The 25,114-nt window shown below is 40.7% G+C and overlaps 1 protein-coding gene across 1 annotated transcript in view; it reads right to left on the bottom strand.

The window, feature by feature from the left end:
• Positions 1–25,114, bottom strand: part of SHROOM3 (shroom family member 3) — a 314,183-nt gene that overhangs the window by 199,059 nt on the left and 90,010 nt on the right. Inside the window, exon 2 of the mRNA XM_081303765.1 lies at positions 18,094–18,248. Within this exon, the coding sequence (XP_081159891.1) occupies positions 18,094–18,248 (155 nt within the window). The remainder of the gene's footprint in view (positions 1–18,093; positions 18,249–25,114) is intronic.

Genomic DNA, 25,114 nt, shown 5'->3' with positions numbered 1-25,114 from the left:
TACTTTGATGAAGACATTAGGACATTGAACCTGATATCCTTCCATATATAGGATGAAGTAGAGATTGTATACCCAGAAATGGCAGAAATGGAGCAGAGAAATGGAAATGTCACCCTTTGGGAATTCACAAATTGCAGCGAAAGACTGAGACATGCATAAAATGCAGAGAATTAGGGAGGTAGGGCAAATTACTCAAATCTCAGGGGTTGGGGTAGCCTCAGCAGAGCTCTGGGCAAGATAACACTGGAAGCACAAGTCTGTGCTAGCATCCTTACATTTCTTGGCTTGGTAATGAGGTATAAGACTTGATGTGCTAAAGGTTCTCCACTGAGTCTTCGAGTTGTTCCACAGTATGGCTCAGATCCGCCTTTACTGTTTCATTCTAAGAGAACCCAATTCTCTTAGAAAAGAGAGGAGCATGCCTCCATTTAACAACTATTTGCTGAGTATGGGTACTGGCTCCTGCTCAATAACTGGTATTGAAATTATTAATGAAAGTGTATACTTTCTTTATACATGTCATCTTTATTGTCCCCAGACCAAGTAGGGGTGTTTAACTTTACTTTCCTAATGAGAAAAATGAGAGTTGAAACCCATTGTCCAACTTGTGTTGCCAACCAAGTTCTTTTGGATTCTAAGCCACTGCTCCTAACCACTACGCAGCACCACTCCCCAAGGGGTCGGGGTGGTATAGGAGTAACAAGTAACCTCAGGTAACAGGTAACTGCAAAAGTCACTGGCTGCAGTCATGCTGGGAAAAGCCAAGGGCACGGAGAAGAGCAGATCCTGCCAAAGGAAGCATCCCAAAGGCCAGGCTTCCAGAACAAGGACTGGCAATGGGTCACCTTACTAAGCAGTGTCACAGGGGAATAAAGGTGGGAGGCAATTTGATGGATCTCATTTCAGAGTCGGGGGGACATTCAGATATGGTTATTCTTTGGTGAAGGATATAGGTAAAAAGTGTGGTTGGTTTAGTGATAAGACTATTGATAATGTGCCACAAAAAATAGACAGTGAGGATAAGCCCAAACAACCTGTCCCAATAAACTAATGCAAGAAAAAGGACTTGCCCTGTTTAATGACGTAATTAAGAACACTCACATTTAAATGGCAATTTACTACACCAGTAAGAGAAGCATTGCTACTAGGGTAACTTGGTTTGGGGACCTTGAGAGTAAATGGTAAAGCTGAGACGCAATGTCAGGAGACCCAGCTTGGAGCAGGTGCTCCTAACCACCATGCACACAGCTGCTACTGGAGACATTTTCATGTTCATCTCACAAATATTTAGTGAGCACATATTATGTGCCAGAGATCATTCCAAGCACTGAGAAAAGCGCATTGAATAAAAATCTTTCCATCAAAGAGTTTATATGCCAAGGAGAGGAAACAGAATGTATCACTCGTGCATGTGTGCATGCGTGTGTGTGTGTGTGTGTGTGTGTGTGTGTGTGTAGGGGGAGAGAGAACACAAATCAAAAATGACATAATAGAAGATTGAATTTAGTTACAAAAACACTTTAGTAACATGCAACCACTAGTTAATAGCAATGGTTCTCTTTTCATTGTGTGCTCCTTTAAGTATAAGGGTGAAGGAAAAAAGGTTATGAATATGTCCCCTGAGACAGTTCCATGAAAGACTATTTAGCTGTCCATTTATGGATCATACTTACAATTAGTAAATAATGATGGCTGATTTCTAAGAGACACCTTTAAGGAAATATTCCAAAGAATCCCCTAGAAATGCTCCTTTGAATCACAGCCTTCACCAGAACAACATAGCAACCTTCCTTCGTAAGCAGTAAACACCCTGACCAAGCAAACGTCCCTCCAAGTGCAATCTTACACACCCCACCCACTAAGCAAACACAGCATCAGACTGGAATCTGACAATAGAACCAGGGTGGAGTGGAAAATGGCATTTTTGAAACGTACTCACAAACCAAACTAAGTAATCTGGCAGCCAGTGGACAGACCGACACAGGCTTCTAGATCAGGCACGGCAGTTGGACAAATCAAAGGCACAAAGAGGCAAGTCTCAGAGGTATAACTTTACCAAGAACTAACTTTTCAAAGTTGCCACCTGCTAAGATGCCCAAGGTAACAGAACCATGAGGAGACAGGTGGCAACAAATACATATTTGAGGCAGCCACTTTAATAAGCAACAGTCACAGAAAAAGACTCTACGGTCCCTCCTGAGTCAGACAGAACTAGGGGTTTCTCTGCCTGTTGAAGGCTGAGAGCCTGCTTAGGATGCTTAGTAACTCCAACCTATGCTTTAAGACTCCAGGACTTTAATATGGCACTTGTGATCTTGGAGCAATTAAATTAACTAAAAAATAAAAATATATAATCCAGAAGGAAGGGGGACAGCAAAATAGAGGAACTGGTCAGAACAGAGCAAAACTGCCAAGACCTTCACACATTTGATTTCCCATTAAGACCATGTGTGGTTCTGGGAGCTGGGGTTGCATCCTTGTAAACCTAGCGACTCCAGAGCCTGAGACAGGCCCATGGCAAGTTGGAGGCCAGCCTGGGCAACTCAGTGTCTCAATACAAAAAACAATAAAAAGAGCTGAGATAAAAAAGCTCATTGGTAGAGTTCTTGCCTAGCATGTGCAAGGCCCTAAATTCAATCTCCAGCACCTCCCTCCTCCCACCACAAACACACACACACACACACACACACACACACACACACAGAAGGAAAAACAAAAATAAAATGTGTGGTGTATGGTATTTACCAGTACTTTCCAGGGACCATTCTGCTACCCCTTGCCCCAGTGAAATGGGGGACTAACTTACACTAAAGCTATACAAAATGTGATTTTGAAAAGTCAGGGACAGACAGAGTCAATGAATATTCCATAAGGATAGATGGGGGCTCACATGCTTGCTCTACTCTAGCGCCTATGAAATGGTCTTCATGAGGTGTGTCCATGTAGATTGAGCACGTCAGTGGTACCAGGCCATCTTTCTTCCATGGTTTGCTTCACATGGGCACCACCGAGAAGCCATGTGGTAGCTGGTAGAGCAAGTATAGCAATGGTAATATGATGGGAATGGTTTCACCTACGCCAACCTACCAGACATAAGGACCTACAGAGCAATGGCATGTGAATAGCCCTGGTGACAGATGTTTGTGAGGGAGGACCACAAACAAGTGCTGTCCATTGAAAACCCATTTCCCTGCTCATGCCCATTTAGCAATAGTAGCTTCATTTACTAAAAAAAAAAAAAAAAAAAAAAAAAAAAAGAGCAAAGTGCCTTGCGACTGTAATTTCAGCTACTCAGGAGGCTGAAGCAGGAAGATTCCTTGAGCCCAAGAGTTCAAGGTCAGCCATGGTAATATAATGAGACCTTGTCTCTTAAAAAAGAAAAGAAGAAAAAAAAAAAACCTGAGGTTTAAAAAACAATTCACTCCTTCTTATGTCTGTAATGAGTGAAAGAGCTCCTAGAAATGCAAAACCAGAAGCAACTGTGGGAGAGGCCCTTCCCAAGCAGCCTCTCTGGATCCTAGGCAGTCCGGAGCTCTCAGCAACAAGAATCTGCTCCATTTTTGTGCTTTAGTTCTCCACCACCAGGGAGTCTTCTGCTCTACTCTGACTCTCATGGCACACCTTCTTGAATCTCCTGCAGCTACCCTCCCTAGATTCCCTTTCATTCTTCCTATCTTTCTCTACATCTTAGTTTCTATCTACTCATGGTTTCTCTTTATTACTTCAACTTACAGCTTTAACCAGTGGTTCTCTGATTCTGCTGCACATTGGAATTATTTAAGGAGGCTTTAAAAATTCCAATTACCAGGCTACACCCATATCAATTAAATTAGTATCTCTGGAGGGGGGACCCATGCATTAGGCTTTCATTAGGATTTTTTTTTTCCTGGTGGTTGTTTTCAAATCCTTAGGTAATTCTAATGAGTATCCAAGTATAAGAAGGAGTGGCTTTAAGCCATTTTGATTCAAGAATGCAAAAATTCCGATTGTTTACTTCACATTCTAAATTTGAATTATCCAAATTTATTTGTTCTAGTCCATGTGTCCACACTTAGAATGGGGTGGGGAAGGGGGGAAGATTCCACCATAACTTCTTTGTGAGCTCAGAACTCAGATCTCATATTCCAAAGGCTCAGACAGATATTTGAGTGCCATTCTTTAGTGGTTGGGCATGGAGTGGTAACTCCAGTTTGGAATACATTTGTTTGAAGTAAAGCCAGACAAATGTTATCCCAGGAATGAAATCGGGTCTTTTATCATCAAACCTCCTTCCTTGGAAAAGAATAGAGTATCCCTTTGTATGTGGCTAGTATTCCGTGCATAGCTAATGAGCATATGTAATCCATTGAATAAAAATAGCAGTTATCTTTATATGCTACAGGGGAAAAAATGTCCCTTTTCTTATTACAGTAAGGGAATCTTATTGCATACCTCTCAGGAAACCCAATAATGTGTTACGTGAATTTTCCATGGGAAGGAACAACTGGTTAGGAAATAAAATACTGTACTTCTATACAGTGACATTCAAGCCTAGAACTCCAGAGAAGCCAAAAACTGCTCTGAGTGTGGCCCTAGCAGGATTGAAATACCTCCTCAAAGCACACGGAGCAAATTCCCATGATGCCAGGCCTCTTGGAAAAGTTTCTGAGGGTCGAAGGCCACCGCAGCTGCCTCCTTCCCCTCCTCTCAACCACTTGCTCAACTGGAAAAAAAATGTTCAGGGGGTAAATTACCACAGTTCTCAGGTCTACTGATTTCCTCTCTGGGGAAGTCTAACCCTGGGTCCTAAAACGGGATGTGAATTGTACTACAGTTTGGGATTTGTACTCATGTCTCAGGTATTTGCCAGTCCCTTGCCTAAATTAAAACTTCAAAGACCAGAAACTCACATGATAATGGTGGTAGGGCAGAGGGGGCTGGGAGGTCATCACAGATATCAGGGAGACATGCACAGGTGATGCTGAGGGCCATTACCAAGTAGAAATGACGCATCAAAATTTCCTTGCTAGCGTACCCCATGTTAATGATTTCGCTGTTGACATTGCATGTAAGGTGACCTTGCTCAAAGACCAAGGCGGATCCGGGTTTAGAGCTGATCAGGTTTGAGGAAGTATCCCGGTCCTTGGGTTAAGGGCGTTCCCAGTTTAAGACCTTGGGTTTTAGGGAAGTTCGATGTTGAGGATTATTGCTGCTGGAATTAGGGCGTTCCCGCTGCCTAAGCTCCTGTTGAACTCTCGTGAGATTCAGAGAGCATTTTGGGAAATAAGCCTCGTGGAGTAGGTGATTGGGGTGGCAGGAGAACGGGGATTGCGAGAGAACGTGTGTGGAGGCCGGTGTGAATTCGGGAATAAAGATTGCTGTTTGAATCTACAAAGCTGTGTGGTGGCTCGTGATTCTGTGCCCAGCCGAGACTGCGGCTTTTGGTGGCCCGTACGCGGGATGTCTGAAGCTTGGGGGTAAGTGAATTTGCTCGCTCCTGAAGGAGAGCAAAAAAAAAAAAAAATGGGTGACTATTTCAAAAAACAATGTGTTCTTGTTTTGATTTATTTTGTTTTTGTTTCAAGTTGCCTGTTCCTAGAACTTTCTCAGGCAAACTGGGGAAAATGGTTGACTCAAGGTTTGAAGTTGCTCGCCTCTGAGGAAGAGAAATTGTTAGAGGAAGGAGGCACCCCAGTGAGACCAAGAACAGCTAGGACATATATTGATACAATACAAAAATTTAGTCCATGGCTTTTTAAAGACGAGTTATTAAGTCTATCAATGGGACCATCATGGTATCCTGTAGAAGGGTCTTTCTTCAACAAGAAAGAGATGCCTAGTTCTGTTTACTATACTTGTCTAAGATCTTGGTTTTTACAGACATCTGATTAATTTACAAAGAACGTGTTAAAATATCAACCACTAAATATGAAATCAAGTACTCTTTACTTATTAAGTTCCATAAGGTAATATATTTAAACATTATGTGTGTTTTCATAAATTGGTAAATAGAAAAAAGTTTAATATTGCTTTGGTCTGTGTCTTTGCTGAAACAAGGTTACTAAGTCTTAAGATTCTATCAGGTGTAATTTATATACAAAGAGTATAAGAAGTTTCAGTTGATTTATATAAAGGGTTAATGGTTAAAAAAGAGATAAAAAGATTCAAGATGTGGAAATATATTTTAATATAAAAGGTTAAAGGAAAAAGAAATGTTTCTAGATGAGATAATCTTTGTGTGGTAACGTAAAAAGTTGTAAAATGTCTAAATAAGTTGCAAAAGGCTTTAAAAGGTTAAGTTGAAGGTGGTTAAGATGCCTTCATGATGGATGGGAAAAAAAAAAACATGAAAATGGGAAGATAATAAGATAAAAGATATTTAGATAAAGAAGATTAAAAATTTGAAGTGAAAAACTTTAAAAACAGAAGTACAGAAAGGTAAAAAAAGAGAGAAGATGTAGAAAGATAAAAAAGATATAGGAAGATAAAAAAGATGTAGAAAGACAAGAATTTTAAACCCACAAAATAGGAAACAAAAGAAAACTAGGAGAGAAAAAAGCAACTAAGGGTAAATATAAAAACCTTAGAAGAAAACTAGAAGATAGAAATAAGATAGAAAATGGTTGAAAATGTCAAGTAAAGGTATTTCAGATAGAAAATGCAAGAGGCTAAGACAACTATGGTTTAAAACCACATCAAAAAATTAAAAGAACTAAAGTAATTCTAAAAACTAAGGCAGAATGCTTTTGAATGACTTAAATTTAAAAGGATCTTATAGGGGTATATATCCCCTAAAGATAAAATAACCCTTTTTACTCTAAACTTTCTAAATTTGGATTCATCAGGACTTAGTGCTGCGGAAAGACATATGTACCCAAAAAATGTACATAAGCCTAAGGTACTTTGGAAAGATATTCTAACAGGACAATGGAAAGGTCCTGATCCAGTTATTGTCTGGAGTCGGGGTTCCGTTTGTGTTTGTTTCCACAGGGAGAACAGCAGCCGATTTGGATTCCAGAGACACTAACTAAAGCAATTTCTACAGACCAAAAAGAAGATAATTTGACTCAAATCCATAACAGCTGATATCCAGAGCTCCAGCTTGGCTATTCTTACATCTGCAACAGTGATTAACCAAGGTTGTTTTTTTCAATATCTATTTTATTATTGCATTTTTCCCACATCGTAAAGTTCTATTTTATTTTTTGAGCTCATACAAACCTAGGTTAATGTTTTTCTGATCAGTTTTATTTTTTGACTGTGTTTTATTTTTTGACTAGAGTTTTTAAACATTGCAATGGAGATTTCACCTAGGTAAAACTACAAGGCCCTTATTGTCTTATGTGTTGTATGTTATGTGTGCACTGTTTTGTGTTGTATGTCTGTATGTGTGTATGTCCATATTTCTTATATGAGGAGCGCTCATGAAAAAATGGATCCGAATTTTTTCTTTATTCACGTGATTTATATGGTTTAATTTAAATTAGGTGAACAGCTGTTTTTGATTGTTGTTAAAGATGGTTAACAGATCTGTTTGTTTACTAATTTAAATTTGGTAAACGGCTGTTAAGGATTGTTTTTAAAGGAGTTTAACAGATCTGTTTGTTTACTTTCACCTTTTCTTTTTATTATATTTAATAATTCTGTTCAGGATAATGTCTCTTTACCATCATTGCCAGAATTTCCATCTCCATCCCAATTCCAGTGAAGACTGAGATAAAACCAAACTACAGCTTCTATGATAGCTATCACAGTAAACTGTATAAACTGATGCATCAATGAATATAACTCAACAAGTAATGCTATCAAGGACTTGATTTACTTTGGGAGGATATGGACATATTGATAGACTCCTCCAATTTGAACTGCCTGCAGAACTTGCCTGGACTATATATCAGTTGCATGCATTGTAAAATATCGTCTGATGCAGCGAATTGTGGTAGTGCTGGCATATCTTTGCTGATGGTGTCACCAGTGACGCAATTTTTCCAAAAGAGCCGTCAGTTGCCTTGGTGTCGTGGCATTTCTGTATCTTCCTCCCTTCTACTAGTGATGGTCTAAAATTTGGGGGCCAACAGAGGTGAGGCAAAGAACCTTACCCCCCCACTGGCACCAAGGCTAAATTTGGGGGCCAACAGAGGTGAGGCAAGAACCTCACCCCCCCACTGGTGCATAGGCCTATCCACAAGCATGGCTGAATGCTGGACCGGTAGTCAGTGACGGGTTGATCTGATTACAGTGGATTCAACCTAAGACAGGAGGCTGACGCCTAAAGGTCAGTTTTCCCATGACGGGTAAGAACCATATGTTGAATTGGACAACCTACCAGGCACGGTCCTTAAGCCACATTGCTTGTTGTTTAATTAATCAGAAGGGGGGAGATGCTGAGGGCCATTACCAAGTAGAAATGACGCATCAAAATTTCCTTGCTAGCGTACCCCATGTTAATGATTTCGCTGTTGACATTGCATGTAAGGTGACCTTGCTCAAAGACCAAGGCGGATCCGGGTTTAGAGCTGATCAGGTTTGAGGAAGTATCCCGGTCCTTGGGTTAAGGGCGTTCCCAGTTTAAGACCTTGGGTTTTAGGGAAGTTCGATGTTGAGGATTATTGCTGCTGGAATTAGGGCGTTCCCGCTGCCTAAGCTCCTGTTGAACTCTCGTGAGATTCAGAGAGCATTTTGGGAAATAAGCCTCGTGGAGTAGGTGATTGGGGTGGCAGGAGAACGGGGATTGCGAGAGAACGTGTGTGGAGGCCGGTGTGAATTCGGGAATAAAGATTGCTGTTTGAATCTACAAAGCTGTGTGGTGGCTCGTGATTCTGTGCCCAGCCGAGACTGCGGCAAGGTGAGAGGTATCATCCGAGACAAAAAAGACTGTCAACAGAGAAGTAAGAATTACATCGTCCACCATATTGGTTGGTTGCCAATACTGCTCCATTGCTCTCCTTTCTGAGGGTTCTCCATATTGACACACCCCTTCCTGCGTCTCCACGGATGACTTAACCACCTACAGAGAAGAGCACGGGGCCCTTTTTATATCCTGAGAGACAGTTCTTGGATTTTACATGGAGCAAGACTATTTCTCCTTTGGCATCAGTATTCAGGTGAGGTGAAAGAGGCCACACGCACGCACACAGATGAGTACCTGGAGTTTCAAGAACAGTTTGCAATTGCTTTTAAAAAGACTGATGCATCTTTCCTATTTGTTCTCGACTCCTACTGCCTGCCCACTTGGTATTTATCTTTTGACATCTTAATTTTACCAAAGGCAGCATTGTGCTGTCCAGAGAACATTATGTCTTCAAATTGCTCAGCCTGTGTCACATGTCCCTATAAAACCCAACCAGTTAATTCAATCTGGTGAATCTGTGGAACAAACATGCACCAGACAGTGCAAATACTTGCCTAGGATCCCCTTCCTGAAGTCTAAGCTTCCTTTTCTGGAGTTCAGCTCCCTACCAATGAACCACAATGTGTTTTAGAATCACAAGTCACAATTTTAGAATCACAATTCTTTCAACTGAGAATCACCAGACAACATGGCAAATTTGTTATTATTCCTAATCTGAAATGGAGTGATACTTCCCTTCGCAAATACATTTTCTCTGAGCAAAAAGGTTTTACTCTGAAGCCTTAATATCTGTATGTTCTCATTTGCACAAACAGCGTCATTAAACAGAACAATCATAAGAGAATGTAGTCAAGTAAATTTTCATGAGCCGAGAGTATATCATCGAAGTTCCTCATGGAAAATAATGATGTATTATTTTACTACAATGAAGTAGTTTCATATACACTTTCTTATTTCATCTTACAGCAATTGGTATGGAAGATATTATTATCCATCTCCATTTTAAGAGGAAGCATGGGTCACGTTGTACCATGGCATCATGGTCAGAACCCAGAGGCTGGAATCCAGATTCAATGCTGTCTGCAATTCCCATAGGAGAACTGGCACCTCACTGCTACACAATCTAGCTTGCAGATTGTCCATTTATATGAGTGAAAGAAGATGCTTTTCATGTTTTAGAAAATTTTTGACTGTAAACTTCATTGCTTAACATACAGGGATTTTTGCTTTTTAAAGCTTTTAATGAATTGTTTCTTTGAATTGTTTCTTTAGAGTACTTTAAAATAATTAAGAAGAGATATCAGGGCTTAATCAAAACAAATTGCTTTAGGAATATAGATGCTTAATTAAAACTACACTGAGATTTCATCTTACTCCAGTCAGAATGGCAATTATCAAGAACACAAGGAACAATAAATGTTGGCGAGGTTGTGGGGGAAAAGGTACACTCATACGTTGCTGGTAGGACTGCAAATTGGTGCAACCACTTTGAAAAGCAGTATGGAGATTCCTCAGAAAACTTGGAATGGAACCACTATTTGACCCTGTAATCTCACTCCTTGGCATACACCCAAAAGACTTAAAATCAGCATACTATAGTGACAGAGCTACATCAATGTTCATAGCAGCTCAATTTACAATAGCTGAGCTATGGAACCAACCTATGTGCCCTTCAATAGATGAATGGATAAAGAAAATGTGATACATATACACAAAGGAATAATACTCAGCCCTAAACAACAATGAAATTATGGCTTTGCAGGTAAATGGATGGAGCTGGAGAAGACCATGCTTAGGGATATAAGCCAATCCCAAAGAACCAGAATTTTCTCTCTGACATGCGGATGCTGACTCACAATGTGGGGTGGGGAGTGCAGATTCATCCATTAGACAGAGGGAAATGGGGAGAAGGGAAGGGCAATGGGAATAGGAAAGACAGTAGAATGGATTGGACGTAACTTTCCTATGTTTATATATAAATACTTGACCAGTGTCATTCCACATCATGTCCAACCACAAGAATGGGAAGTTATACCCGTGTATGTATAATAAGTTAAAATACACTCTACTGTCATATACAACTAAAAAGAACAAATAAAAAAATAATTAGATCACTCACACACAAAAAAGAATAGTGCATTTTCATGGAATAGAGTCAGGAAGGCGGATCAGGGTAGGGAGGTGGCAAAACAGGGTGAAGGATGTGGGGAGGGGTGACATTCTAAGAAATTATTTTCATTTATAAACTGTGATCATGAGTTGGAAAAGGAACTGGTTTGCCCAACCCTTTTTATTAATAGTTAATAAAGTTAATTTTGTATCCATTAAGAGGGCCTTAAAAAACATTCACTCATTACAAGATACTTCTTTCAAGATCATTGACTTGCAAATCCTGGGCCAGTTTCAGAAACTCCATCTAGAAATAAAAGGTCACAGAAATCTGACACAGAGGTGGCAAGTGTGTGAGCCAGCCATTCCATTCCATTTCAATAATGTCATCACACCCATTTGTAAAAAAGAAACTATCCTGTTAACCCTCAGAAATGTGGACTGGTTCACTCAGAGTGTGGGCCTGAAAGTGGTAGAGAACTTAGTTTCAGTGCCATTTTTATGAGGGAGGAAGCAGCTGCTAACGCAACACACTTTTATTTCCAGAGGCTGATCCAGCCAGCAACTCTTAGGGCCGGCTGGGTGTCTGCAGCAGCCCTGTGTTTCCCCTGAACTCCCACAGGAAGTTCAAGGTCAATGGGGAATGTCTTGCTGCCTTTTCATTTAAAATGTTAAAAATCAGTTTGGTGTTTCTTGTTTGTTGGTGGGTTTGTTTTGTTGTTGGTGGTGGAGTTTTTGTTTTTGTTTTTGAATCTCATTTTTTAATTAATTTTTTATTTATATGTGATAGCAGAGTGCATAACAATTCTTATTACACAAATAGAGCACAATTTTTCATATCTCTGGTTGTATACAAAGGATATTCACACCAATTTGTGTCTTTATATATGTACTTTGGATAATAATGTCCATCACTATGGTGGTAGAGTTTTTGTTTTGTTTTGTTTTTTGTTTTTCTGGTTTTTCAGCCACTCAAATATTTCTCAAAGAAGAAGGCCACAGAGTGGGAAGTACTCTTCCCAGGCTCCATTGCCTGAAGTGTCTGGAGACCACTAAACCTACATTCTCAGAGACCCACGTTCTTATTTTGACTACTAGCATGTGGCCTGGGGCAAGTCCCTACCTGTCTTTGGATGTACTTCACTCATTTCTACACCCAGGCAGACCCGTGGGTTGAAAGTCATGAGACCTGAATTGTCCCTCTGACCTCACTACACAGGACAAATAGCCCAGCCTGGAGCACACATATTTTAGGCAGGTGCTTAACTGTTTTTTACTTATTCAGCCCTCCTTCCTCCCCAGTCTCTCTTTTCCCAGTAAAATGTGACCTCCCAGTACTACTTGTACATACACATACACAGTCAAGTAAAAAATAAGCATCCCTTTCCAACTGGTTTTCAACCCACAGAATAAACAGGAAGGGTCAAGGCCATACCAAACTTGAAGAGGTGGTGGGGAGTCCACTTTGAAAAGGAGCTTACTTTTCTGCACCCTCTGCTCTGTGTGAAGCTTGCTCTCTCTGCCCAGAAAGATCATTTCCAAGCCACGCTCCTCCCATTCACGGGGACCCCAGTCCCAGTACTAGAATTAGGGGCTTCTCAAAGAGGTAATTTACTTGACAAAAATGCATTTTGTTTTTAGTTGATGCATGATATAATTACCACACTAAATACTGGACCCTCATATTTCTCAGTTAAGCCTCACAGAGATGAAATGATTTGCCCAAAGTCAGAGCTAGTACCTAATACCCTCAGACTTCAAACCAGACAATCTCAACCTTTATCACCCTCTCATGTATTCTCTCTGGCTTTCGCCTGGCTGGTATGAGTCTTGTCAAAAAGTATAATGCCAGTCACTATGAAATATAAAGGTTTTCTTTACCAGCTAAAAATAACAACAACAAAAAATAAATAAATAAAATGTAAAGTAAACAAAAACAAACTAATTGATGCCAGATTTAGAAGTGGGATGGATGTAGAAGCTGAAAGAAGGATTGGCTCCACCCTGGAAGTTGGGGGAAAAAAATCAGAACTGGAATTAAGGACTCAGTGGGTATAATATCATTCTGATGATCTGATTGATGAAAGAAATCCGAGTCTCAAAGTAAAAATATATGTTTAGGGTTGAGTTTATAGTTCAGTGGTAGAGTGCTAGACTAGCGTGTGTGAGGCCCTGAATCTATTCCCCAACATGCAAAAAAAAAAAAAAAAAAAGAAAGAAAAGAAAAGAAAAATGTGTTTAGTTGAATACACAGCAATTCTGGAGGGGAAATGTAGCCTCTCATTTTTCAAATTTAGGTTTTAGGTTATCCATGAACAGCAGTGAACGTTCCCTACAGTAAAAGTCATTTGTGTCATATTCAGGGATGTTAAATCAAACGTGAAGACCCTTTCCTTTGCCAGTTTCCCTTCTGAAGGTTACCTGGCCCTCAGACAAGTATTTTATACATATCTGCCAAATAAAGTCTCTCTGATGGTTTCAGAGAAGATCTGGAGTATTGACCTATTCGTGTCCATGTCTGGTTTCCTAATTAATGTCCTTTGTACTGTCCTTGCATGCCACAAAGGTTTTCCTCCCACTGGGAGATGTTTATTTTCCTTTCGCAAGGTCTTTTCTTTGACCCACTTATTTGATCATTTCTTCTTCATTTATCCAGCGCCAGCTGTGGACCTTCTCTCTTTGTGCACCAAGCGTCAGACACATTCCCCTTGCAGCAGCCACCCTGTCTCTTGGCTCCTCCTCCCAGGGAGGGCTAAGCTCTACCCTCTTTATGGGTCAGCGGATCTCCAAAGGTCTTTGACCCACAACTCACTTGAGACTTTGCGTTTCTCTTGTCACTGTAGCCTTTTTCTACTTTTGATTGTTTTCAGTCACTGGGTAAGATACCCCCAAAATGTATGTAAACACCTCTACTCTGCTCTGAATTCTTGGCATTTTTATGATGGAGGTGGAAGCCAGCGGGTGTTGCCTTCGCCCTCCCAAAACAACCTTAAAAGATGTAGGTAGAGCCGGGGCTGCTGACATCTACATTTTGACTATACGAATAATTTCTCCAGGAAACATACCTACTCTCCCTAGATTGTGTTTCCAGGCGGTCATCCTATTCTTACTTTGTTTGAAATATAGAAATAACTTAGAAAAAAAAAAAGAAAGTGGATAAATGAAATATCACAAGTTGTTCTCTCAAGAATTAAATCGAAGGAAATGAAATCTCAGGATGATGATGCGTGCCAAGATAAAAAGGTACAACTTCTCAGGCAATGACAGCTCTGCTTCTACAGAGCCAGGTTGATCCAGAGTGAGGTGACTTCTAGTGGGATCTCTGAAAGGTAGGGCAGGAATGTCCATCGAGTCTCCTCAGGATCCCTATCCCTAAGATTGTGCCAAGTAGACAGCTTCCTTTTCCTCAGACTCTGAGAGTTCAGCTATAAAAACCAACACATAATAGATGAGATAAGACATTTTCAAAAGGGCATCTTAGAGACAAAATGTTTCCCACACCAGAAGCAGAGAGTGCAAGACTGCTCCTGTAACCTTATCATTTCATTAGCATATCTAAAGAAAGAATGTGTCAATCAGAAAGGGGATTTGGTGTTGACACACAGAGAAGAAATGAGAATGGAGAGGAGCTGTTTCCTAGCATGATTCTCTGCGGTTCAGAGGAGAGAGTCCCTGATTTGTCTATAAGAGCATCTGGGCTGCCTGACGACTAGTCCTCAGTGGGCAGATGGGCCATTTGGCCAACAGAAAGGATGCTAGCCCACATTGGCACCCACAGATCCATGCTCCTCTCTCTGAGCCAGAGTTTATCACACCAATGCCTGACCATACCTAGGCTTCCTGTTTTGTTTTTCTGTAGGGATGAAGTGTGCTGATTCTTGGTCTAGTTGAACTATTTTTTCCCACTTAAAGTGGTCTTTTTCAAACTAAGCTAAGGCATTGGCATTCTGATTTACATCCTTCAGTTTCCTGAGAGTTTGCATAATGTGACTTAACAAACCTAAACTCCATGATCTCTGGGACACTCCTGACCACTTTTAGATCTATAAGGCTGGGTACCAGCCCCTAAATGGAATAAAACGGGAGCTTTCAGATAACCGGGCATCCAGCATATTTGGTAATATGGCAATGCTCCTCCATGTTACTACAAACCTCTAATTCGGTTCAGAATAATAATGATGAAATATTGCCCATATACTAAGTACTTAAATTTTACGTATTAAAATCCTTATACTGCTCTTTTGAGGTAGGCATTATTATTTTCCATGCTACCAAGGAGGAAATAGAAGTTTAGAGAGGCGCAAGGTCACACAATTTGCAAAAGACTAGGTCAGAGTCCCATCTCAGGACTGTATTCCAAAGGTTCCCCTAGAAGTAATTTAAGCCTCACATCACCATCAACTACACAACATGTCCAGAAAGCAGCACAACTACTCTTCACAGCCAGGAACGGGGAAAGCCTATACCACAGTCCACAGCAGGAGTGCGGATTCCACTGTTGGCCTTCCACAGGTAAACACCTTCAGCACTCTTCTGGAAACAGGGAACAGGCCTGATAATTCTGATCCTTTCTATCCATCTCTTTGAAAAACCACTACCAAGTTTTGAAATGACTGCTTGCTTTGCTCAAATCTTAATCCAGAGGAATAGAGCCTATGCCTAGAGTTGGCCAATAACAATATAAATAATATCAGGAGTATCTCTTGTTACCATGCAGAGTAGTCCCCTTAATCTCCCCTATTATCTTATTGAGAGAGTTGAACTTCACACCCCACAACTTAAGTGCAATATAACTAACAAAACGATAGATATTTAAGATGTACAATGTAATGACTTGATATACATGTACATTGTATAATGATTATCACAAATGGATATACACATATACCATCCCACATTGTGTGTGTGTGGGGGGGTAAGGACACTTAAGAATTTCTCTTAGCAGGTGTGGTGGCATGCCCCTGTAATCACAGCTACTCAGGAAGCTTAGGCAGGAGGATTGAAAGTTCGAGGACTGCCTAGGCAACTTATCAAGACACTATCTCAAAGCAAAGTAAGAAGGGTTGAAGGGATATAGCTCAGTGCTAGAGAGTTTGACTAGCATGTTGGAGACTCTGGGTTTGATCCCCAGTACTGGGGAAAAAAACAAAACCAAAAACTACTCTTGTAGCAAATTTCAAGTATATAATACACCCTAGTCACTAGGCTGTACATTAGATCCCTAAATCATATTCATCTTATAACTGAAAGTTTATACCTTTGGACCAATATCTCTCCATTTCCCCAAGTCCCAGGCCCTAGAAACCACCATTGTACTTTCTGCTTACCTCTTTCATTCCTACATATAAGTGAGATCAGAGTATTTGCCTCTCTGTGCTTAGCTTATTTTACAAAAGGTTCTCCAATTTCATCTGTATTGTCATAAATGGCACAATGTCCCTATTTTTTATGGCTGAATAGTATTCTGATATGTGGGTAGATGTGTGTACTGCATTATATATGTATGAATATAAACACAATTCATTTTCTTTACCCATTCCCCACTTGATGGACACTTAAGTTGTTTCTGTATCTTGGTATAAGGTAGGCATTTTAATCCTCACTTAAAAATAAGGAAAATAAATCTTTTTCGATGTTGAGTAATTTGCCCAAAGTCACACATCTAGAAGGCGATAGCCCCAGAATTTGGACCCAGGTCTGATCTGACTCTGGTGACTTTGCTTGGGGACACTGCACCACTGGAAGCCAGAGAGGCACAGATACACAGCACACTGATTGAGCAGATTCACCAGAGCCTGGAGATACAGTGGACCACACCTTTGGCTTTGTTCTTGGTGGTTGGGAGCAGCTGCTACTCCCCTGAAACACTGGAGGAATGAATGAATCGCAGGATTAACTGGTCTCATAAGAGACCATCTCGGCCTGATGGGATTCCTCCTTACCTTCCACAACTTGAAAATGGTGGTCACTAATGACTCCAAAAGTTATAGTCAACTGAATATCCTCAAATACTATAACATTGGTTTCCATATGATGCAGATGAAATCCAGTCAATGAAGAAATATCCAAATACATAAAATGTGCAGGCTGAGTAGGTCAAGGTAACACTGCTCCAGTAGCATGATGAAGCAGAACCAGCAATCTAGGCTATTCTGGCTTTTCTTAATCTTAAGAGGTTAAGAGGTAATTTAATCTCTTGCCTGTAAAATGGGGATAGCAACGGCTACCTTAGGGACTCTCATGCAGAAGAGGCTAACATACAAGGGGCTAACATACAGAAACACCTCAAATAGCACTTGGTTTATAATAGGCATTTAAAAAAAAAATCAATTGTCTTCCTTTTTCCATAAATAATTCCAAGAGTTGGTTTCTGGGAGTACAGAGCTTGTTACTTTGAAGTATAAAATCCAATCACAACCAAACCTTTTTCAACACAGGAAGTGCCACAGTCTGGCTGGGCACAAATCACGAGCCACTGAAGCAGGAACAAACTTTATTTCTGAACTCCACCAGCACACTCCACACACGCTCCCGGGAACTCCTCCCGAACCCACGCGGCTTGTCCAGGAACCAGCAGCCAGAAATATCCTCCGGAAAAATCCCTCCTCCTGCAATCTACACAAGTTCCTGGTCACCACCACTGCCCCCCCCCCCCCCCCCGTTATTTTGCTGCAGCCGGACTGCGGCAAGGAGGCACTGCTACTGAGACCATAAAGCTAGAAACAATATAAAAGACGAATTCATCTGTTTCCATAAGCGTGGACTAATGGAATGTCACCTAAAGCTCCAAGCCAACTGCTTTTGCTAGTTCCTGGAGACAATGTTGCCTAGAACTCTGACCACAACCTGGGTGACTGTCACTCACCCAGAAGATTAGGGAGTACAACCAGGTCCCTCCTGACAGGCCAATACCTTCTGGGGAAAGGAGTGTTTGAAAAGATGGGCAGACCAGTGTCTGAAAGGACTTCACCCCACTTCCTCCTCACAGGCCACAAAATGGGCAAGAAGAAAGGAAAGGGAGAAAAAGCACAAGGACCCCACACAGAGGTTTAAAGACAAGCAGCCAACCCTGAAATTCCCCAGCCTTACCCCCAACAGAGTGGAAAGGCTGAGCAAGGGGGTGGGAGGAAGTGTGGGGGCCAGTGTCCACCTACCTGCGCACCACCAGCCGGAGGGTCTTGTAGGATCCTTTCACAAGGGAGACGGCCTCCCTTCTGGAGCTGCTCAGTGTGACCTCATTGATGTGGACGACCTCATCCCCAGCTTGTAGTTTGGCAGTCACCAAATCGGCTTTGCCCCCTTCTTCAATCTGCTCAGAGAGACAAGAGAACCAGAAGTGAACTTCCCCCAGCCTGGGTTCCAGCTGACTGCCCCAGGCCCTGCCTGCACTCCTGCAGAGCCTGATAAACCGGCTCTGATGGAGCACACCCTTGCACCCAACCAGAGGGTAAGCTTCCAGAAGGTAGACAGGTCTTCTGTTTTCTACACCCTCAGGCACTCAGCACCACTGCCCAGAGTGTGCTCACAAAAGTTAGCTGAAGAGATGAATGAAGGCATTTGCATCCAAAGACCACTATCTCAGGGCACTCAGGAAATATTCCCCTCTTACATCTCCAACTCCCCGAGCCTACATGCAACTACTTTTTTGGGTTTTTTTTTTTCCTTTAGAGTTGAATTCTTTTCACCTCACTTTTTGGCCCCAACTTAAAATTCACTGGATGCGTAAAGCAGCACAGACAATGGAATTGACTCAGCACTAAAAAGGAGTGAGTTATCAAGCCATGAAAAGAAATAGAAGAACCTTAAATGCATTTGATGAAATGAAAAGCAGCCAGTCTGAAAAGGCTCCATACCATATGATTCCAATTACATGAGACTCTAGGGACAGTGCAAAAAGATCCTTGGTTTCAAGGGGAGAGGGAGGAATGGATAGGTGAAACACGGAGGCTTTTTAGGTAAATAAAATGATGTGATACCGTAATGGTAGACACATGTCATTGTACATTTGTCAAATTCAACAGAAGGTACAACACCAAGAGTGAACCTTGCTCTAATCCATGATGGACCAATGTAGCCACTGCAACAAATATAGCACCTTGGCACTGCTGTCAACTGTGGGGGAGGCTAAGAATGTGTGGGGACAAGAGGTACATAGGAAATCTCTGTACCTTCTGCTCAATTTTACCATGAACTAAAACTGTTCTAAAAATAAAGTAATAAGTCATAATTCATTCAACAAAGATATTCAACACCTGTATTATTCCAGAAATTGTTTTGCTGTTTGGGCTCTAATAAAGAATAAAATAGAAGGGGAAAAAAAAACCCTTTGTTCTTCTGGTGTTTAGATTAACAGGTGGAGGAGAAGAAGCCAACGACAAATATAACACATAGGTGTAAGTGATACAGCATGTTAGTGATTGATGATGTGTTCTGGGAATAAACAGAGGTAAATAATGCTTGATCCAGAGACCACAGGCCAATAGTAGTTTGATATAAAAAATGATGAAAAGGAAGAAGAGGGAACAAATGAAAACAAAAAACTGATTCATATTTTCTTTTTTTTCACAATTACTTTCCAGAATTGCCTATTAAAAATCTTCAATAGGTCTTAAGATGTGTAAGACAGACCAGGCCAAATAACAACATATATGATTTTTTTTTTTTTTTTGGTACTGGAGAATTGAACTCAGGGACACTCGGCCACTGAGCCACATCCTCAGCCCTATTTTGTATTTTATTTAGAGACAGGGTCTCACTGAGTTGCTTAACCGCCTTGCCGTTGCTGAGGCTGGCTTCTTCCTGAGCCTCCAGAGCTGCTGGGATTACAGATATGCGCCACCGCGCCCAGCGAACATATATGATTTTAACGATATAAAATAGTTTAAATTTATAAATTTGGCCCTTGTATAACTTTTATTTTAATATTTGAAATAACCAGCTAAAAATAACATTTCTATTAATTTATTATTAAATGATTATATATTTATGGATTTATTATGAAGGATGAGAATAACATATAAAGTGTGTAAGGGGTCCCTACCCTGCTCAATCCATATTACTCTCTGAAGGAAACCATTGACTGCTGTTCAGTTTATGCATTTCATATGTTTTTTTTCCTCCTTGTTATAAAAATATATCACATGCCACAAACCTCCTCAAGCCTTTTTGGCACTTGAAGGAGCAGCATTAAAGTGAGGTGGTGAAGAATCTGAGGAGTCAAACAGATAAACTAAGTGAGAGGAAGTTACCTGTTCTCTCTGAGCCTCGAACTCATCTACTAGTGATGACTAATGATGTTACCCACCTGGCAGGACTACAGTGAGTATTAATGAGGTACACCACATGAACTGTTAAATGCAGCTGGTTTACTGTAAGACCTCAAAAGTGGTAGCTATTGTTTTCATATACTATATAGCGTGAAGATATTGCCAGTCATAAAATAACTTTAATAACATCTTGGTTGTTCATTGCACAATACTGTACAGTGTAAGTATCTCTTGGTGAATTTAACCATTCTGTATTGATGGTCATTTCTTCTTGCCTTTCTATGCATCTCATCCTACTAAACTTCACTTCCGATCTTCTGCAAATTCACTACATACTGAGCACACTCTAACATACAGGCTTTTACATCATTTGCTCAAGTTTTTCTTCTGCCTGGATTTCTCCCCCCCTACGCTGGCCTCTTCAGACACCTAAAAGCTGCAGTATGCTATAATGGTCAAGGTGCTCTGGAGCCAGAATATATGGCCCTGTTTCTTAAGAGCTGTGTGGCTTCGAACAGGTTATTGAACCTTGCTTTTCCTGGGTTTCCTCTTCTGTAAAATGATAATACTTACCACATATATTGTGAGGATTAAATGAGTTCAAGCAGATAAAGTGCTTAAATAGCGACTGACTCATAATATTATTCGATAAAGTTTAGCTATAATTACTACCCATCCTTTGAGGTCAGGTTCAAGTTCCATCACCTTCAAAGCTTTCCAGGCTTCTCATCAGTACCCACCTCACTGCCTTGCCCCATGCATTCTGATCTTTAAAAGGTAAACTCTAGGACTGGATATAGCTCAGTGGTAGAGCACTTGCCTGGAGTTGTGAGAGACCCTGGGTTTGTTTCCCAGCACTGCAAAAAGAAAGAAGTAATCACTCCCCTTGCCTCAGTTTCAAATAACAACCTCTCACCCCTACTTAAAATAATATATAAACTGAAATGTGACATTTGAAGAATGTATTATTTTGATACTACTTTAATATGCAGCTGTGATTATCACATCATCCTTGGGCAAAGTTATTCATGTCTATGTCTGATGCCTGTTCCCTGCCCAGCTTGAACTGTGAACTCATGACTTCCTCTTTACTTCTGCCAGAATGCCTCACCTGAGCTTGCACATAGGACCTCCTCAGAAAAGACTGGTTCATTTATTCAACATTTATTGAGTAGGTGTAGAGATTAAAGTTGGGGTACAATGATGAACACGATAGATGTGGTCCTGCTCAAGGTGCCGTATGTGGAATTGAATCCCCTCTGCATTATTTGTTGACAATTTCAATAAAATGAGAACTAGGATGTGATCAACTTCTTATATGAAAAAGGAAGTCAAGAAAACTCATTGTGTAGCTTATTATCATGTCCTCATGATGGATTTTGTGTGAAAGCAAACATGAGGAAGAATGTCACTATTTCACTGTTATTCACTGTTCTCATAAACTATTTATGTGTTGACAGAGATTCTCAAATTCTTCCTGTTGCACTAAACTTTTAGGTATAAAATGCTTACCTTTTCAAAGTCAATTGAGGTAATCATTTATGAAATTGAGACAGTGAGGGCTGGGATGATTTTTTGAAATGGCGTTTATCAAATACTAGCTGGGCATCTACTACCTGCTTGTTTTCTTGCCTTGCTGAGAATAGGACCCAGGCATGTTAGGAAAGTGCACTACACTGAGCCACACCACCAGCCCCTGCTCCATGATTTGATTCTCACATCTCTCCTACTTTCTCAGTGACTCATGCTGTCTCAGGGTTTTAATTATTATCATTAGATGACTTTTATTTCTTTTCTCCAACACTCATCTTTTGCACAAACTCCTATCCTGTATTTTTAGTTTCTTGTTTTCTCTTACTCCTTTCTTTCCCTCCTAAACCTATCTTCTTCTTCTTCTTCTTCTTTTTTAATATTTTTAGTTGTAGATGGACATAATACCTTTATTTATTTATGTGGTGCTGAGGATCGAACCCAGGGCTTAACACATACTAGGCAAGTGCTCTCCCACTGACCCACAGCCTAAGCCCTAAACACCTCTTCTGTTACAAACGTTCTCTTTTAACCCAGACTGACTCCATCTCTCTCTCCCTCTCCCAATTTCTACCTGTCTTGAGACAAGCCTTAGTCACCACCTTTGTCTTGGGTATTTCAGTACATGCCCTATCTCTTCTTTTAGGTTTTAAACTCCTAAAATTAGAGACTTGTGAACGCCTTCTTCCATTCATCCTAAAAATATGTTTTTGAGCATCTATCATTGTTAGGCACTATTCTAGGCCTGGGGCAATGTCAATGAAGGAAGCAGACCATACTGCCTTCTTTCTTAGAGTTCACATTCTAGTATGTTTTCAGTATATTTCACATCTGTGTATTTTTAAGAAAATACACATGCTCTGTGGCATGTCAGAGAGCCTCTGGTGATACAAACAAGACTGGATTATTCTCGAAAGCCCTTTGATTGATTCATATAAACAAGTCTTCCTGGGAGGTCAGGCCATTTCTAGTGAATAAGAGACCTTCATCTACCTCGTTTCAGCTAGCTGGGTTAAAGCCACTGTCCATGTGTGTGGATTACCTAGGACCCACCCCGCCTCACACCCCTTCCTCCTTCACTCCTGCTGGCCTCATTTGGTTGCACAGGGGTCAGTGAATTTGCTATTTGTTGGCCATTCAGTATTAAACCTGGTTACCAAGCAAGTTGAAGATATTGGCTCGAACAAGGCTGTGACTTACCCTAGTCTATAACATTGTTGCCATACATTATCATAAGTGATAAATTAAAATGTTGACGTGCTTTCGCAGATTGATGGCAATGTCCTGAAACTGACTTAGGTTTATGTTGACTATTCACACAGTTCATCTAAAATCATTGTTAGGACTTTTTTTTTTTAAAGTATATTTACAAAATATTTAACAATAATCTTCCCGACCTATTCATCAAAGAGAATTATACTCTTTCTAATCTTGCATCCCGCTGATCCTGTCTGTCAACAGGATTCGGTGAGAAATGAAGCTTGTTATTTTAAACCTTTGGACCAATACTTGAGCAGCTAAAGAGGTCACTGGAATTGTTTGTCCAATTTCACCTGCCTAGAATTTGCTTATTCCAAGAATGTGATTGTCAACAGGTTAAATGACTTCAGATAATACCAGGTACATCCTGGTGGGAATCCCAAGATACAAACTAAGGAGAAGGTGTGTATGCACCCAGGGGAGCCCAGACCATAAGCGTGCTTTCCTTCTCTAGAATATTAAATTTATCCACACATATAGGATCAAGTTGATTTTGTTTTAATGTCTCACTGTTCTTTTTCTGACATGAGAGAGGTTAGTGTGTGTTTTTTAGACTGTTTATAATATTTTACACATATTTACAACCTTGCATCGGCCTGCACACAATAGGTGACCTCACAGCAACTTGCTGTGGCTTCAGCCTGGATGCTTTCCCCCAGGTAACCTTGACTTTCTCCCTCAATCCCTCCACCCCCAACCAGGTCTGTATCCAAATTTAAATATGTAAAAGCTGGAAGAGGCCTTTCCTACCTACCCCTCTAAAATTTCTGTGTGTGTGTATGTGTGTTTGTGTGTAGGGGTGTGTGTGTATGCTAGGGATCCAACCCAGAAGCACACTCAGCACATTCTCTACCATCCAATTACGTTCCAATCCTGTACCTCCCTATTTTTTTTTTTTTTTTTTTTTTTTGGCACTGGGGATTGAACTCAGGGGCACTCGACCACTGAGCCACATCCCCATTGCTATTTTGTATTTTATTTAAAGACAGGTTCTCACTGAGTTGCTTACGGCCTCACTAAATTGCTGAGTCTGGTTTTGAACTCATGATCCTCCCACCTCAGCCTCCCAAGCTGCTAGGATTATAGGTGTGTGCACCACCGTGCCCAGCTCTGCACCTCTAAAATTTTAATTTTCCATAATACTACTTGTCTTCCTTCTCAATTTTATTTTTTTTCTTCAGCACTTAATTCATGACATTTTTTTTACTTATGCATCTTGTTCTTTGTCTGTCTCCCCCTAGAATTCCAGCCTCATGGGAGAAGAGACTTATGTCTGTCTTGTTTGCTATTGTATCCCCAATGCCCAGGACAGATTGGGGAATAGAGCAATGGGCACGCAATTTTTATTGTAGCTCATCATTGTAGCTACCAATTGCTAAGTGTCTCATGCTCTAATGAGTTTATGGTATCATCTTTATTGTTACAAAGTCCCCTTAAGGTTATTATAAATGCCTTCCCCCTTTTTCATATTCAGGATGGAACCCATGGCACCTTACCACTGAGCTATACCCCCAGAACTTTTTATTTTTAATTTTGAGACAGGGTCTCACTAAGTTGCTGAGGTTCTCAGCTACATTGCTCTGGCTGGCCTCAAACTTGCAACCTTCCTGCCTCAGCCTCCCAAGTCACCGGGATAATTATAGGGTTGTGCCACTATGCCCAGCTAATTATTTTGTTATGTAAATGAGAATACTAACCTGCAGAGGAGCAAAACAGCTTGTTCAAAGTTGCACAGTCAGTAATGAGAGAACTGGGAGTGGTATTTCAGATTCTGACTTCAAAGCCCACATTCTCCAGCCTGCTGCCTCTGAGAATCCTCCAGATCTTTGTCTGTCCACTAATATTTCTTCCCTTTTCTGCCTAATCCTTCAAGTGCCCTGGAGACCTGACACCCCACACTTCTGTGTGCTGATCCTTGTCTTTCAAGGATCCTAAGAACTCTGAACCTATTAAAGGGGCTTAGAAGTCCAACAGAATTCCCTGTTTACCCCTGAGGAAAAAAAAATATTGGCATACACTGCCCTGGGGCAGGGAGGTGGCCTTGCTACATAACACTGAACACATAATGCCTCCTATTTACATGTGCCATTTACAGTTCTATCTGAAGTTTTATTAAAAA

This window comes from Spermophilus citellus (genome assembly GCF_964194105.1).
Source record: "Spermophilus citellus genome assembly, chromosome: 8".
Lineage (NCBI taxonomy): Eukaryota > Metazoa > Chordata > Mammalia > Rodentia > Sciuridae > Spermophilus > Spermophilus citellus.
This window is presented reverse-complemented; position numbering and strand designations above follow the sequence as displayed.